The sequence below is a fragment of the Phyllobates terribilis genome, unplaced genomic scaffold (genome assembly GCF_046119375.1).
Source record: "Phyllobates terribilis strain yellow unplaced genomic scaffold, ASM4611937v1 Scaffold_3__8_contigs__length_932513732, whole genome shotgun sequence".
In the NCBI taxonomy this organism is placed as follows: Eukaryota; Metazoa; Chordata; class Amphibia; order Anura; family Dendrobatidae; genus Phyllobates; species Phyllobates terribilis.
In genome coordinates, this window is record NW_027362763.1 from 915,182,751 (window position 1) to 915,200,820 (window position 18,070).

The following is an 18,070-nucleotide window of genomic DNA, read 5'->3' on the forward strand; positions in this document are numbered from 1 at the left end:
CTGGGCAGGGGAGGAAGCAAAAGAGAGTATACAGACAGGACAGCATGGATCACAGCTGATTATTTTTGTGTTGTAAAACATTTCACAGCCTGTTTTTAAGTAATGTTTTACCTCACAGAATCCTCTTTGATCCCATGCTATAATGTCTGTATACTCCTTTTTTTTTTTTTTTTGCTCCCCCCCCATCCCTGCCCAGGAGCTGTGGTATGATCAGACCATGTTCCTGTCAGACACAGCCATTACACAGTACACAGCAGGGGCACATGTATAAGATTATCTCAGCACAGGAACATTTTTCTAATCACATCCAATTGTGGAACTTATTTTTATTCCAAGATCTAGTGAATAAAATGAACTTTACTTTTATTTGTGGGAAAACCCCTGTTAACATCTCTGAGACAGGTGACCTAAAGTGGCCTAAGGCTGCGTGCCCACGATGCGGATTTAATGCATTTCCGCAGCGCCATTTCCGTTGCGAAAATGCATTAAAAACGCTTAAGTTGTCTGCCATGTTTCCCAATGATAATCCGCATGTGCTGTGCACATGCTTCTGACATATACAGCAAAAAATGGCAGAATTAAAATATAACTTTTAATGGGATAATTAAAATCTAAAATAGTATCTAGATACACACAAACAAACATAAATAGGGATGTTATTCACCCAGTGGGGTGGACTAGTTCAGAAAATACAACAGGAGATATATGTTCCTTAATTTACTACAATAATGTTTACTCCTTAATAGTAGAGAGAGACTATCATATGCAAACAGTGGAAATTCATAAGTAGAAAGAAAAGGAACAATCTCACCGGTCCTGCAGCACGAATTTCTCCACAGAATAGCACAGGGTTAATCCAGCGGTCATCCACCTCTGACCCTATAATGCCCTGTTCTCATATGCTGTCCCTAGGACCCCAATTATCCCATTAAAAGTTATATTTTAATTCTGCCATTTTTTGCTGTATATGTCCGATTCTTGTTGGCGGATTTTTTGTGGCCAGATGGCCTTTTTTTGAGATTTGTATGTATTTGCTGTTTATTGTATAGAATCTGATATTGGTATGGCAGGTTTTCTCTCCATGAATTTTGACACAGAACAGTGGCTAGTGGAGGCTAAGGAGGTCTTTTCAGAACAAGTGTTTACTCAAAAGAAATATACACCCACGTATAAGGCTGCATTCAGAGAGCTGACTAGGGCCTATAAGGATAAAATATCCTCCTGGTGGGAAGTACAGAGTTTGGATAACTATATCAAGGCAGGGATTGTACCAAGGGGACTTAGAATCACTCTTAATCCGGGCAATAGACACAGAAATACAGGGTTTATCTCTAGATGGGAACGGGAGGTGACTGCTAGCTCCCTACGTCTTATGACATTATTGTTGGAGGAGGAGAAACAAACCTTACTGACTCTCGATGATAAATTGAGGGAGCAAATAGAACTCACCAAAAAATTCTCACAGGAGACTGACTTTGGGACAAGGGAGGCTAAACTGCAAGCTGATATTGAAAGGTTCCAGTATCATATTAAAGAAAGGAAACACAAACAATTTCTGAGAGATTCACAGGACTTTAAAGAAAATAAGGCCTACCTTTTTCTGAATAATAAACCTGTATCGGTTGAACGAGAGACAGATATCTCCTCTACTGATACTGAATTCTCAGATACTGATAGTAGGAGTAAATCAGGTAGGGGGCGACAGAGGGTTGGGGGACGTGCTCGTGGTCCGGGCAGGGGGAGACAACAATATGTAGTACAAAATACTCATTTTTTAGATTCAACATACCCCCTGAGGAATCGGATCAATCAGGGAAGACCCTAACCTCTGAATCTGATACAAGAGTTATAAATCTCTCATCGAGAACATTGAGATCCGTGGAATTAGCAGTACTTAATAAGGGTCTCTCATTTGTGCCCACCTCTGATTTTGATAACTTTGAATATATAAAGGACCTGCATCTCTTTGCGAGGAAATTGAGGTGGCGAAAATTCTTCGCAAGACGAGATCAAAAATCGTGTGAGGAGTTTGATATTCCTCTTGATATCTTGCCTGATGTGCGCCTCCTCAGTAACCTAGAAATCCCCGAACCTAATTCTAGGGGACTGGGACCTTTCTCTACCCTTAAGAAGAAGAGTACTAGGATGCCACCTGTACAGAGAGACGTGTCTTCAATTGACACGTTTGTGAATATGGTTACTAGAGAACTGTTGGCACTTGATAGAACAAACACATTCTATAAGTATAACTGTAATAGAGATGAAATAATGGCTATTAGACATCTTGAACAGGACCACCACATCGTTATCAAACCTTCAGATAAAGGGGGTAATGTGGTGGTCATGGACGTCGAAAAATACTGTAGGATGTGTTTGGATTTGTTAAAGGACAGGCAGGGGTATGCGATCCTTTCTGAAATCCCAATGTCGGCCTTTCTGGGTGAATTAACAGAGTTATTGAAAAAAGGCCTGAGAGATAAACTGATTGACAAAAATGAATTTGATTTTATGCTGCCTCAACATCCGGTGATGGCGACATTCTATTGCCTACCTAAAATACACAAAGGAATTAATCCCCTTAGAGGTAGGCCGATAGTATCGGGGGTGGGTGGTCTTTGTCAGAACCTAGGCATATACCTCGATCAGGTGCTACGCCCTTTTGTTCTTGCATTACCATCTTACACCAGCGATACAGCAGACTTGCTTCGTAAGTTGGATGGGGTGACACTGGGACCCGGGGTCATTTTGGCAAGTGTGGATGTAGAGGCACTGTATTCCTCCATACCACATGATATGGGTCTGAAGGCAGTACAGTACTACCTATCCACAAGGAGTATGCAGTGTCGGGCCCATAATGGGTTTCTGCTGAAAGCGCTTGAATTCTGTTTGACTAAAAATTTCTTTACTTTTGACCATAAGTACTTCCACCAGCTCAGGGGCACTGCGATGGGTAGCCCTTGTGCGCCTACCTACGCTAATCTGCTCCTGGGCTGGTGAGAGGAAACAATGGTCTTTGGGGAAGGCGTCTGCTCATGCGTAGAGACGATTGAAATGTGGGCACGGTATTTAGATGACGTATTTGTCATATATAGGGGCTCCGTTCAGGAATTTCAGCTCTTCGTTGAGGGGCTTAATAAAAATCCGATTGGCCTGAGATTTACGTGTGAAGCAGACTCTACTTGTCTTCCTTTTCTTGACGTTTTGATTCGCAAGGGTAGAGGTGGTCTTGTGGAAACGAGTACGTTTCGAAAACCTACAGCGACCAACTCGTTGCTTAGATGGGAAAGTCATCATCCTGTTCCCTTGAAGAGAGGTATCCCTACAGGCCAATATCTGCGAGTTCGCAGAAATTGTACCACCAATCTTGCTTTTGAGGAGCAGGCTGCCGACCTCCACAATAGATTCCATGAAAGGGGTTACCCTAGAGATGTGGTACATCAAGCATACCTCAAGAGTAGGTCCAGAAGAAGGTCCAGCCTGTTGACTTCTAAACCTAAGGGTGATGATGGAGAAGTGGTTAGGTTTATTACAACCTTTAGAAACGGAGCTAGGGAGGTGAAGGAGAATCTTAACAAGTATTGGCCTATCTTGGAAATGGATGGAGATATATCTCCATACCTTGGGGGGTTCCCCCATGTTACATATAAAAAAGGCCGCTCTCTCCGGGACCGTTTGGTACATAGTCACTACTCTGCACCTAGACAGGATAATTGGCTCGGCTCTTTGACTAAGGGATGCTATAAATGTGGAAAATGTGTGGTCTGCTCATCGATACAGTGTGGTAAAACATTCCGAGGCAATAACATTGACAGGGAATTTCGGGTGCTGGACTTTATTAACTGCCGTACACAAGGGGTGGTTTATAAAGGTACCTGTAAATGCGGCCTTGAGTACGTTGGTAAAACAAAACGTGAATTGAGACGGAGGATAGGCGAGCATCTGGGGGACAGTGAACATCATAGGGAAACACCCATTGCGAGACACGTTAATGAGTTTCATGGAGGGGACAAGAAGGCCATTTTGTTCATGGGGATAGAAAAGGTCCCTAAACCCCATAGGGGAGGTAACTGGGATCGTGTAATCCTACAGAAGGAAACAAGGTGGATTTTCCGACTTAAAACTATGGCCCCTATGGGGCTGAATGAACAACTTACATTCAACTGCTTTATAGATGAGTAAACTCTTGTATTTTTCTCCCGATACTGCTGGCTTCCTTAGCCTTGGACTTTCTTTTACTCTTTGGAACTAGATATTACATAGCCTTCTTTTGAACCTGCTTGGACATCAATGTATAAATACACCTTTTCTCTTTCATATGTGTATGAGCTAGAGTGAACAGGGATATGGCTCTGAATCCCTATATGCAAATCTACTTATATATTCTCCCTGTGAGTTGAGCTTTTTTGTCCCCCTCCCGTTCCCTTCTTCCTTTTCCCCTCCCCCCCTCCTCTCCATCTTCACCCCCCTTTTCACCACTTATTCGTTTCTAATGTACTGATTATGCCCTCTTATCCCATGCTATCTAAGATCGTTTATAAACCCCTGTACATATCCTCACTCTTTGCATTTTTATCCTCCCACTGGAGGTTATGTGGCTTTAAGCTTATGAGGTGTGTGTATGTGTATATATATATATATATATATATATATATATATATATATATATATATATATATATATATATATATATAATATAATATATGGGGTGTGTCTTATAGATCTTATGTATACGAGGCATTTCCCCCCCCCCCCTTTTTGTCATTTGCACATTCCCTCTTTAGGGGTATTGTGCAGGCTTTATGACATAGTGGGGATGCTCTTTGTGGTCGGTCATTGTGCTATGCTTGCTGAGACCACTGATTTTGGGTCTGTGAGATGACTATGGGGCGGTGCACGAAACCGGAAATGACGGCGGTGGAGCGCAGGCTTGCGTTCCAAGAAACTGGAAGTGACGCCGCGGTGTGGATCACATGACCGGAAGTGACATCGGTGGAGCGCAAACAGCGTTCCACGGCGTGGAAATGGAGCATACTGCATGGGAAGTGTTAGATTGTTTCGTTTTCAGGGGGTCTTATAATGGATTTTTCTTTGTGGGGGTCTTAGATGTGTCTCCTCGGGGGGATCCTGCCTTGGGGGGTAGGGGATCGCTGTCTGCCCTTTATGGGGCGTTTGTGGATCGCTGGGGCATGTATGTGTGGGTGGGTTTAGCTCCTGCAGGGGGCATTTGCATATACGAGCTTTAATTGGCTAAAGTTCGCTGCTATTTATGGTGTTATCCAATGAGACCAGATGTGTCTCAAGGTACACACATGGGAATTATTTGGATTAATTGTACCTGAACATACTTAAGGCAATCAACCTGTGGCCATTTTGCCACTGCCTTTTCTATATACCTGCATGGAGGGTTACCATACCCTAGACCATTGATAATAATTTTTCTGTTACTCCCCTGATGAATCACTTGATGGTGAGAAACGCGTTGGGAAACTTCTGTAGGGTCTATGTAGGGCTGATCAGATCTTTAGGGTCAGCTGTGGACTGCCCTTGTCAGGGCGGGAGCTTTGGGGTCCTAGGGACAGCATATGAGAACAGGGCATTATAGGGTCAGAGGTGGATGACCGCTGGATTAACCCTGTGCTATTCTGTGGAGAAATTCGTGCTGCAGGACCGGTGAGATTGTTCCTTTTCTTTCTACTTATGAATTTCCACTGTTTGCATATGATAGTCTCTCTCTACTATTAAGGAGTAAACATTATTGTAGTAAATTAAGGAACATATATCTCCTGTTGTATTTTCTGAACTAGTCCACCCCACTGGGTGAATAACATCCCTATTTATGTTTGTTTGTGTGTATCTAGATACTATTTTAGATTTTAATTATCCCATTAAAAGTTATATTTTAATTCTGCCATTTTTTGCTGTATATGTCCGATTCTTGTTGGCGGATTTTTTGTGGCCAGATGGCCTTTTTTTGAGATTTGTATGTATTTGCTGTTTATTGCTGTGCACATGCTGCAGAAATTTTATGCTGTGGATTATCATTGGGGAAAAATCCGCAGCACAACCATTAATTTTGCGGATTCGCCTTGAAATCGCCGCCATTAACTTGCATTGAATTGCATAACATCCGCATGACTACATGTACATATGTGGATATTTTGCGATTCAATGCGCTTATGGTACCCGGGTCTGGAGAAGAGGAGACTCTCCTCCAGACCCGGGTACCATAGTACCTGTAGTTAAAGAATTAAAATAAAAAAAAAACATATACTTACCTTCTGATGGCCCCCTGTCTGCTCCCAGCAGCGCTGCTGGCTCTTCGGCTGCTCGCGGTGGTGTAAAAGGACCTTCCGTGACCTCATTTATTCATGTGACCTCCTACGTCGGCGGTCGCGTTACCTGTCATATGACTAAATTACGTCATGGAAGGTGATGCTAAAATCACATGTTAAAAACATTTCTGCCTGGCAGAAAAAACGCATGTAAAATCTGCATGCATTTTTTCTGCCAGGGAGATGCAGAGATGCTCAGGAAAAAATCCGCAGCATTTCTGCATCGTGGGCACTTGGACATTTAGGCTATCTAGCCGAGTGGGGTCGGAGTATAGACAGCATGACTATTTCTGATTTGAACATTATTAAACAACCTGACGGTGTGTACTTTACACAAATGGCTATTTTATGATTTTTTTTTTTTTTTTCTATCCTGATTGGGGTAGATTGGTGTTAACATTTACACATGTTTAGAAACATTATTGACTTATGTAATGCAGCCCTTGTTAATTTTTATTTCCTGGAAAGACCCTTATTATTCAAAGGGGGTAGACTTCTTTTAAAAATATTAACTTAAAATGCTATTCGGACAAACCAGACTTCCCACAGGTCCCGGTCTGATCCTTAGCTGGCCCTTGGTCCTGTTCTCAACATACCAGCTGGGTGAGCGTATTTGGTTTTTTTTTGTTCAGCATGAACCCTTGGAATAATTATTTGTTTAATTGAAAATGATTTGGGATGGTGTGTACGATTCCCTGTTGAGATGTAGTATCATGCCTAACTATATGCTTGTATTTACAACAAAACTTTTTCATCTCTGTCCATGCAGAATTTGCTTATGGCGGTCACCCATATCCATTTTCTGGTGTTTTCGAAATTTCACCTGGAGATTCTTCAGAACTTGGAGACACATTTAAGTTTAAGTGAGTAATTACTTTTTTTTTGTTGTGCTATAATCACTTCTATAAAGAAAAAAACAACAAGTTTTTCTTACTACAAGGCCAATGAAAATGAAGAATGGGGCAACAAAAGTCCCCAAATACAGCTTCTGCATTGTGTATTGCAGTAGTCCGAGATGGTTAGCTGTTTGTGGCAGAATAAGGCTGTCCACACTCATTAGATGGTGGTCCTTCAGCTTTGCGCCATTTCCGCCCTGCCATACACAGGCATAGTCAGCCATGTCCAGTGTGCACGTTGCTCTCATCAGGGAGAGGGACGTAGGCTGCTGCAGAACTCCTCTTACAGGTCTCTACATGAACAAAAAGATCAGCTGCCAGCTGTTAATCTCCCACAATATTTGCCATGGGGAGAGCCAGGGGACACCTCATGGATGCCGGATCCCATTGACAGCTGAGGACTCAGCCTATATACATCTAATGGAGCAGCTCTGTAAAGTTTGAGAAAATATTTGTTTGGATTTCGTTTTTCACATGACAATAACATAGTAAAGCTAGTAAGTGCATGACCGAAAACAAATGACTCCCAATGGATGAAGAAGTGTCTGGTATACAAGCCTTTATTGTAAGTGATGGTGTCCCTACGATATATTTTGTGGGAATACATTTACAGTTTTTGTAGAAAATAGTTTTTCTTTGATTGTAGACTGAAGGGCAATAAGTTCTAATTCCTATAAAATGTAACCCAATCATGCACTACATTGATTATTGAAAATGTAGCCAGATCTGGGATGAACGTTAGCGCTTTCATCACTACGTGATGCAGTCAGGAATGTAATTATGTGCTCGCCACATGGTGGGAAGCCTTTTGTGTGGCTGCTGAACAAAGCATGAGGAAAAGCTAAGTATAAAGGCATGACAGTGTGAGCATGTATGTGGGAGTAGAGCTGCTACACGCCTTACTATTTTCATCTTCTGCAGATCACCAGTTTTCTAGTGTTTTCAAGAAAAGGTTCAGATTCAGTCAGTGCCGAGCTGCCTCTTATTCTCTTTTTAAGAGAACCTGTCGGAAGGATTCTGCTAAGTAAAGTACAGACATGGCCGAATTGTAATACTGATTAAAATGATACCTGCGGTGAAGAAATCAGTTCTGTGATTTTTGCGTAACCAGTGTGTGAAGTTTTTCCTGTAGTCTTATTTCCGTGCATCAGGGCAGGACTATGGGCAGGGTCTTATCTTGGTGCTCTGGGCCCTCTGTCATCCTCCTTTCTTTTGAATACCATGGCACTGATCCATCAATGACCTGCCTCCTGCTTTAAATATCGCTCCGGCGGAGTCATTTCTATTGTCTCTGAAAAAAACATTAGAACTCCAACAAAATGGCATAGTCAGCAGCATATGCGCGTTTGCATCTGTTCTGATGTTGCGATCACTTGTAGAATCAGTGCTGCTCAGGATATCTGGAGTGTCTGGTGAATAGATCATTATTCAGAAAAAGATTGATTTCCTACTTTTAATACGCAAAAAATCTCTGCTCTTTTTGAAGCAGTCAATGCTTCCCACTGTGACCAGCTCCTGAGGTTGGCTGCTACACAGATTAGGTTCTCATGGTAAAGAAAGCCTGTCTCCTCAAGCTTGAACTTTTTTTTTCTCAAGATTGAGGGAATGCCCTCCCTTTTTTTTTTTTTTTTGTTTGAGGGGATATTAAATGAAACCGCTTTTTGACCATATCTTTTGTATGGGCCATGTATTTACTTGTTCAAGTTAATCATTTTATTTATTATGCTTTGTTTATATAGCGCCATCCTATTTCGTAGTGCTTTACATGCATGATCATCACTGTCCCTGTTGGGGCTCAAAATCTCTCAAAATCTATATTTGAGCACCTGGAGGAAACCAAGCAAACATGGGGAGAACGTACAAACTCCTTGCAGATGTTTTCCTTGGTGGGATTTGAACCCAGGACCCCAGCGCTGCAAAGCAACAGTGCTAACCTTGTCCCACCTTACATGTTACTTCCCTAGACTAAATATAATTTTTGATCTTCCCACAAAGATCCTTTCATTCCTCTTATAATTTTTCTGGTGTTTTGTACTTATTCTACCTCCAGGGCATCCTTTCTGTGATCTGGGGCCCGAAACTGAACTTTGTATTCAAGATGAAATCTCATAAACTCTTTGTAAAGTGATAGCATCTTGTCCTTATTCCTGGAGTCCATGCCTCTTCATATATAGCAATATTCTGCTTGTCTTATTATACTCCGATCCTTCTCTACAAGTGACTCTCCTAGTTTTACTACCCTTAAAACATATGATGCCCTCATATTATTAGTGTCCAGATGCATCATTTTACATTTCTCCTCATTGAACCTCATCTGCCATGTAGATGCCCAAACACTCACTTTGTCCAAATCAGCTGGTAACTTATGAACGTCTTCCATAGACTACATTACATAGCTTGGTGTCATCTGCGAAAATGGAAGCAACACTATTAATCCCATGTTGTATTTCATTAATAAATAAGTTGAATAATAGCAGTAATATTTGTGAAATCTGTGGTAATAATCTGCAGCATACATTGACAGGCTACAGATGTCAAATGCACAGCGCTATTCATTCTACGCTGTGGATCTTTTCTGCATCGTGTGGATGAGATTCTGTAGTTCTCTGAATGGACAACTGCTGTGTATTCATAATGTGTGTACTTACCTTAAAGGGGCTTTCTTAGAGCAACAACCTCTTGCTCATTTGCCCTATGTGTTCATATGAAAGTCATTGGGACTCCCTTCCTATGGATTCAGGCCGTCATTGTGGCAAAATGGAGAGCTGTTCTTTTGCACCCCGCACATCCACTCATTATATTAATGGCTTTTTATGTCGTGCTGCCTTCCTTTGCCTTGACCAGATATGGTTTCCACAAAAGGAACAGCTGGTCGCTGGAGGTTCTGATCTAGAGCAGCATTTCACTTCTCTATTTAAAAGCGTATAAAATATAATTGTGCAATCCATGTGTTTTACGTTGTATCTGCATTTTGTGACTACGTCTCCTTTTTTTCCCCTTTCCTGACTTTGTGTTTGCCTAATGGTGACAACTGTTATGGTGGCGTTCACGAATGAAGTAGGTATCGCTTACCCTGTGGATAGTTGATAAAGTGATATTCCAGTTACCACAGCTAATAGCATGTTAGGCACATATTTCGCCCCAGCAGTCTACTTACGGCTTACTGAATCAGTTTTGATAAAGTGGTTTAATGTGTTTCCCAAATCCAATTAGATTCTTAAAGTGGGAGAGTTTTAAATGCCTAATTTTTTTTTTTTTTTTTTTTTTTTCAGGGAAGCTATAGCTTTGGGAAGCACAGATTTCACCGAGAATGACATAGAAAAAATTGTTGAAGAGCTTGGAAAGGAATTTAAAGGGAATGCCTATCATCTCATGCACAAAAACTGCAACCATTTTTCATCAGCTCTATCTGAGGTAAATAAGCACTTCCTTTGTGTACATGCATTTAAAGGGATTTTCCCACGAACAAAAGTTCATTTTAATCAATGGGTGTGTCTGACCGTGTACGGAACATACCACAGCTCCTGGGCATGGGGGGGAAGCAAAAGAGTATACAGACAGCACCGCATCAGATTGCAGCTGATTCTTTGGGGTAAGCATTATTCCAATCTAAGATCTACAGTGACTTGACAAAGTATTCATATCCCATGAACTTTCCCACATGTTTTCAAGTTACTCCCACAAATTTAAATGTATTTTATTGGGATTTTATGAGATACAGTAGCAAGTAGTTGTGAAGTGTAAAGGAAATGGCACATGGTTTTCTAAAATATTTAAAAAATAAAAATCTGAAAACTATAATGTGCATATATATTCAGCCCCTCTTTCACTGCAATTACTGCTGCAAGTCTTTTGAGCTATATCTACCAGCTTTACACATTTAGAGGATTACATTTTTGCCCATTCTTCTTTACAAACTAGCTCTATCTCAGTGATACTGGATGGAGGCGTCTGTGAACAGCAATTTTCAAGTCTTGCCACAGGATCTTAATGGGATTTAGGTCTGGACTATGACTGGGCCAGTCACTCACATGAATATGCTTTCACCTAAACCATTCCACTGCAGCTCTGGCAGGATGTTTAGGGTGGTTGTTTTACTAGAAGGAGAACCCACGCCCCATTCTTTTGCAGCGTCCAGCAGGTTTCCCTCCCGGATTACCCTGTATATTTAGCTCCATCCTATCAACTCTGACCAGTTTCCCTGTCCCTGCTGAAGAAACCACGTTTGACTGTGGGGATGGTGTTTTCAGGGTGATGTGCAGTGTTAGATTTTCCTCCACGCTTAACGTTTTGCCTTGAGCTCAAAAATTTCTCCTTTGGTCTCATCTGATCACAGCACTTTCTTTCAAATGCTAGCGGTGTCCCTACATGGCTTTTTGCAAACTGCAAATGGGACTTCTTATTGCTTGCGTTCAAAAATGGTTATCTTCTTGCCACTCTTCCACAAAGGCCAGATTTGTGGTGGTATACAACAAATAGGTGTCCTTTTAGATCTCTGCAGCTCCTCCAGAGTGACCATGGGCCTCTTGGTGGAGGCTTCTCTAACGCTCTTCTTGCCTAAGATGTCAGTTTAGGTTAATGGCCATGTCTTGGTAGGTTTGCAATTGTGCCATACCCCTTACATTTTTGAATGATTGAACAGTGCTCTGTGAGATGTACAGAGTATTAGCTATATATATATATTTTTTTATACCTTAGCACTGCTTTATGCTTCGCCATAACTTTATCCTTTTACCTGTCTGGTGTGTTCCTAAGGTTTCATAATGCTGTGTGATCCCTAATGTACTCAAACAAACCTCCTGAGGCCTTCACAGAATTGCTGTAGTTATGAGAATAAGTTACATGCAGTTGGGCACAATTTACTAATTATGTGATTTCTGGAGGCAATAGGTCACTCAGGATTTAATTTAGGGGTATCAAACTTCAAGTGGCTGGATACAAATGCACGTCACAATTTTCAGTTTTATATTTTTAAAATATTTAGAAAACAGTGTATCCTTCCCTTTACACTTATACTAATACTTGCTACTTTGTGTTTATATATCACATAAAATCCCAATAAAGTACATTTAAGTTTGTGGGTGCAACGTGGAAAGAATGTGAAAAAGTGCATGGGGTATGAATATTTTTTTTATTTATTTTTGTTAGGCACTGTATATGGCATATAGCTAGGACACAGAGTAATCAACTTTATTTAGGATGTAATGTGGTTGAATTTCTTTGGCCATTAACTACCAAGATATTGGAATGGTGTGGGTCCTACTGGCCAGACAAGTATCAGTACCAACCAGTATTTAATTTGCGACACTTCCTATTGACATGTCATAAATATTGCTTTAAAATAATAAACTAGGCATTGCTTACCTATGGAGGTTCATGCCACTCCTTTGCTTCCTCTTCGCTGCACCTGGAGATTTTTGTTGATTAGGCTTCAGTGGTGACGTCCTGTTTATTACAAATTACCACTATAGCCAATCTCCATCACCAGAGGTCAGCTGACTATCTGGCCATCTCAGCTGAGCGCAGTAATTGGCTGCCTTTGTCACATGTTAAAACCTGAAGAAATGAACTGGCATGTAAATTGGCGTGCATGCAGCATGTAAAAGCATGTTCACACATGGCCATTAAACAGGAAAAAGACTAACACAATACACAAATACCCTGCAATAAATAAACCACAATAGTGCATGAAAATAATATAGGTGTAGCATTGGCGTCTCTGCCTCCTACCGGTCAGAGATGCCGTTCCCCTCACCGCCGCGGTCCAGGTCTGGCGTCCTCCCTCTCCCCTGCTGCTGTGGCGCACACTTCGCGCAGCTTCCCGGGCTCTGTGCTTGGGGCGCGCGCACTCCCTCCCTCTTAAAGGGGCCGCGCGCCGTCCTATAGAGTCCTCGGCCAATGGCCCTAAACCCTATATTAGACGCCTCCTCCAATATGGAGGCGCCTGTGCAAGGTTGTTGTTCCTTGTGCTAACACTTGCTTCAGCCCTCAGGTCCTGCTGCCTGTCAGGCCCGCCCACCAGTCTGTGTACAGTCCTGCTCGCCAGTCTGTCTACAGTTCAGCCTGCCAGTCTGTCTATAGTTCTGCCCACCAGCCTGCTTACCTGGAAGCACCTGCCAGTTATCTGCCGTGCCCACCAGCCTGCTTACCTGGAAGCACCTGTCTGTTACCTGTTGTGCCCGCCAGCCTATCTACCTGGAGCACCTGCCTGTTACCTGTTGTGCCCACCAGCCTATCTGCCTGTTACCTGTCGTGACCGCCTGTTTGCCTACCCGGAGCAGCTGTCTGGCTATCTGCCTAACCAGCCTGCTTATCCACCCGGACCACCCGTCAGCCTTCCTGCCGTGCTCATCCGCTGTACCGGTCCGTTCCTGCCACCTGACTCGTGGGAGTCACCTGCTCTCACACAAGGTTGGTCCCAGAGTGGCACCTGGTCCACCTGCTCGGTCCCTCCCTGGTTCACGGAGTCGATTGAGCGGCCGTGGGACCTTGGTCAGGCCGAGTAGGCACTTAGTCACTCCTCTCTGGTCCCTCCTTGCACCGAAGCACAGAGGTTCCACAGCCTGACCCGTAACAGTTTGCACAGGCCATGGAACCCGGTGGCCCCCAGACTCCTTCACTCTCTGACCTGTACCAGGAGGTCTCATGTCAGAGATCCCAACAGGAGACTTTCCTGTCCTATCTGCAGTCTGTCAACTCCCGTGTCCACCCCGTCTGTGTCCGTCTCTAGCTGAGCGGCACCCGCTCCGGTGGCACCTCAACCTACTGGCGCTATGGCACCCGACCCTGAACCCCGGCTCTCTGCGTGTCCACGTTTTGGTGGTGACCCCGTCTTATGTCGGGGCTTCCTAAATAAGTGCACACTGCACTTTGAACTCCTGGCACATCCGTTCCCCTACGACCGGGCCAAGGTGGATGTCATCATGTCTCGTCTCACCGGAGAGGCATTGGCATTGCTAAACCCTCTGTGGGAAAGAGGGGATCCCCTGGTACCCGATCTTCTGGCTTTCCTCGCTGCCTTCCGGAAGGTCTTCGATGTGCCCGGACGAAAATCTTCTACTGCCTCCTCACTTCAACGTCTCCGCAAAGGGGGAGTCTCTCCGTGGGCCAGTATGCCATACGTTTCCGAACTCTCGCATCTGAGCTTGCCTGGAACAACGAGGCCCTGGTGTCCACCTTCTGGGAGGATCTTTCCGGTCGGATCAAGGATGAGCTAGCCGGTCGTGACATCCCTACCGCCCTGGACGACCTGGTGTCATTAGCTACCCGGATTGACATCCGTTTTCTGGAACGTGCCAAGGAGACTACCCGGGAGAGAAGATTTCCGCGTCTCGCTCCTGTATTCCAAAACCCTGCCTCTCAACCAGCAATTCCCCGGGCACGTTCGCCTGAGCTCATGCAAATCAACCAAACCAAGATGGTAAAGTCTCGCCAGGAGACTCGCCGAGCCGAGGGGAGTTGCTTCTACTGTGGCAGTAAAGAGCATCTGATTCGTTCCTGCCCGGTGAAGCCAGGAAACTCCAGTGTCTAGGACCGCTCGGAGAGTTCATCCTAGGCAAGAGTAAATCCTCTCCGTCCTTGACTCTGTTTCTATTTCCAGTGGTGAGACCCGCTTCTTCGAGATTTCATAGTTTTTATATTTTTTTTTCATAGTTTTTGCCCATCTGGATTCCGGAGCCGCTGGGAATCTCATTCAACAGACTGTTGCGGAGCGGTACCAGATTCCTTCTGTACGTCTGGCTGCACCGTTGGCGGTTGCCTCCGTGGATGGGAGGCTGCTTCCGGAGACCATCTTGCTTGTCACAGAGCCTGTAACCCTTCAGGTGGGAATGCTGCACTCGGAGAAGATCTCCTTTCATGTGCTGTCCGGTCTCTCTCACCCCTTCTTGCTTGGTCTACCCTGGTTACAAAGACATGAGCCCGTCCTGAATTGGAGATCTGGTGAAGTGCTCCGTTGGGGTCAGGAATGCCATGAGTCCTGGCTGGTTCCGGTTTGTCCAGCTCGACCCCTGTCTACTCCGGCTAATCTACCTGGTCTGCCGACACCCTACTGGTCCTATGCGGACGTCTTTGACAAAAAGGAAGCAGAGACACTACCACCTCATAGGCCGTATGATTGTCCCATCGACCTGGTACCTGGTGCTTCTCCCCCCAGCGGGCTTATCTACCCCTTGTCGCTGGCTGAGACCCGGGCCATGTCTGAGTACATTGAGGAGAATCTTGCTAGGGGATTTAGCCATCTCTCCGGCTGGAGCAGGACTCTCTTCGTCAAGAAGAAAGACGGCTCTCTACGTCCCTGTATCGATTACAGGGATCTTAATCAGATTACCATAAAAAATAAGTACCCCCTGCCTCTCATCTCGGAGCTGTTTGACCGCCTTAAAGGCTCGATCTTCGTGGGGTGTACAATTTGGTCTGGATCCACCAAGGAGACGAGTGGAACACTGCGTTCAACACCGGGGACGGTCGATACGAATACCGCGTAATGCCCTTTGGTCTCTGTAATGCTCCAGCCGTCTTCCAGCAGCTCGTTAATGACATCTTCCGTGATCTCCTGTTTTCTTGCATGGTGGTGTACCTGAATGATATCTTGTTCTTCTCTCCGGATCTGCCCTCACACCGGAGGGATGTTTGTCAGGTTCTGCTAAGGCTCCGGCAGAATCGCCTATACGCTAAGTTCGAGAAATGCCTCTTTGAGCAGACCTCGACCCCTCCAAAGTAATGACCGTGGCTCCGTTTTGACCTGTCTCATCTTCCACCCGGTAAGACCTTTTGTAGCGGTTCCGGATCGTAAGAAGGTTCTACTCTGGGGCCATTCATCCAAACTAGCCGTTCATGCTGGCTAGAGGAGGACCTTTCTGCTCATCGCCCGACATTACTGGTGGCCTTCCCTGCGCAAGGATGTTGCGGACTTCGTCACGACTTGTTCCTCCTGTGCCCGTAGAAAGATTCCCAGGCACCTTCCATCTGGCCGTCTTCTTCCTCTTCCTGTGCCTTCCGCTCCATGTCACAACATTGCAATGGACTTCATTACGGATCTCCCTGTTTCTGCAGGTTGTACTGTCATTTGGGTGGTCGCTGACCGCTTTTCTAAAATGACCCACTTCATCCCTCTGCCTGGTCTTCCGTCTGCATCTGTGCTGGCTAAGGACTTCATCCATCACGTTTTTTCATCTACACGGCCTACCCCTCCACATTGTGTCTGATCACTTCGTGCTTCTGGAGAGCTACATGTAAGCTGCTGGATGTCTCCTTGGATTTCTCCTCTGCTTATCATCCTCAGTCAATGGTCAAGTAGAACGTATCAACCAGGTCCTTACCAGCTTTCTTCAGCACTTTGTCAACGTTCACCATAACGATTGGGTTGAGCTCCTGCCCTGGGCAGAGTTCTCCTATAATAACCATGAGAGCGAGTCTTCTTCTAAATCCCCGTTCTTTGTGGTCTACACCCCCGGATTCCGTTTCCTGTCTCCTCTTCAGTGGACAATCCTGCCGCGGAGTCTCTGGTCAGTGAATTTTCAGCTATTTGGGAAGACACTAGATCTGCACTTCTTCGGTCTTCCGAGCGGATTAAGAAACATGCTGATAAGAGATGTCTGGATCCGCCTCAATTCCGTCCAGGAGACTAGGTCTGGCTTTCCTCCAAATATATTCGTCTCAAGATACCTTCCTATAGGTTGGGTCCGCGGTTCATCGGTCCGTTCGAGGTTCTGAACCAAATCAATCCCGTGGCTTACAAGCTGAAACTCCCGGTCACCTTACGGTTTCCCAACTCCTTTTATATATCCCTCCTCAAACCTGTTGTCCTTAATTCTTTCTGACGATCCAGGTACCGCTCCAGCTCCAGTCTCTGCGGAGGATGTCTTTGAGGTAGAAAAAATTTTGGCCACCAAGAGGGTAAGAGGAAAGACTTTTTTTCTTGTGGATTGGAAGGGGTTTGGCCCTGAGGAGAGGTCTTGGGAACCCAGGGAGAACATTCATACCCTCATCGTCTTAAAAATTTCTTGCGGGCCTAAAGAAGAGGGGGCGTAAAGGGGGGTTACTTTAGCATCGGCGTCTTCCTTCTGCTGGGCAGAGACGCCGTTCCCCTCACCGCCGCATCCTCCTGCTGCTGTTGCGCGCAGCTTCACGGGCTCTGTGCTTAGGGCGTGCATGCTCCCTCCCTCTTAAAGGGGCTGCGCGCCGTCCTATAGAGTCCCCGGCCAATGACTTTCCTTATGTTAGGCGCCTCCTCCAATATGGAGGCGCCTGTGCAAGGTTGTTGTTCCGTGTGCTAACACTTGCTTCAGCCCTCAGGTCCCGCTACCTGTCAGTTCAGCCCGCCAGTCTGTCTATAGTTCTGCCCGCCAACCTGCTTACCTGGAAGCACCTGCCAGTTATCTGCCGTGTCCACCAGCCTGCTTACCTGGAAGCACCTGTCTGTTAACCTGTTGTGCCCACCAGCCTGCTTACCTGGAAGCACCTGTCTGTTACCTGTTGTGCACACCAGCCTATCTACCTGGAGAACCTGCCTGTTACCTGTCATGTCCGCCTGTCTGGCTATCTGCCTAACCAGCCTGCTTATCCACCCGGAACACCAGTCAGCCTTCCTGCCGTGCACATCCGCTGTACCGGTCAGTTCCTGCCACCTGACCCGTGAGAGTCACCTGCTCTCACACAAGGTCGGACCCAGAGTGGCACCTGGTCCACCTGCTCGGTCCCTCCCTGGTTCACAGAGTCGATTGAGCCGCCGTGGGACCTTGGTCAGGCCGAGTAGGCACTTAGTCACGCCCCTCTGATCTCTCCTTGCACCGAAGCACAGAGGTTCCACCACCCGTACCCGTAACAAATTGGGTACTTGGT

At 45.1% G+C, this 18,070-nt stretch overlaps 1 protein-coding gene across 1 annotated transcript in view; it reads left to right on the plus strand.

The window, feature by feature from the left end:
• Positions 1-18,070, plus strand: part of DESI2 (desumoylating isopeptidase 2) — a 53,269-nt gene that overhangs the window by 25,707 nt on the left and 9,492 nt on the right. Inside the window, exons 3-4 of the mRNA XM_073672792.1 lie at positions 7,102-7,195; positions 10,501-10,642. Of these exons, the coding sequence (XP_073528893.1) occupies positions 7,102-7,195; positions 10,501-10,642 (236 nt within the window). The remainder of the gene's footprint in view (positions 1-7,101; positions 7,196-10,500; positions 10,643-18,070) is intronic.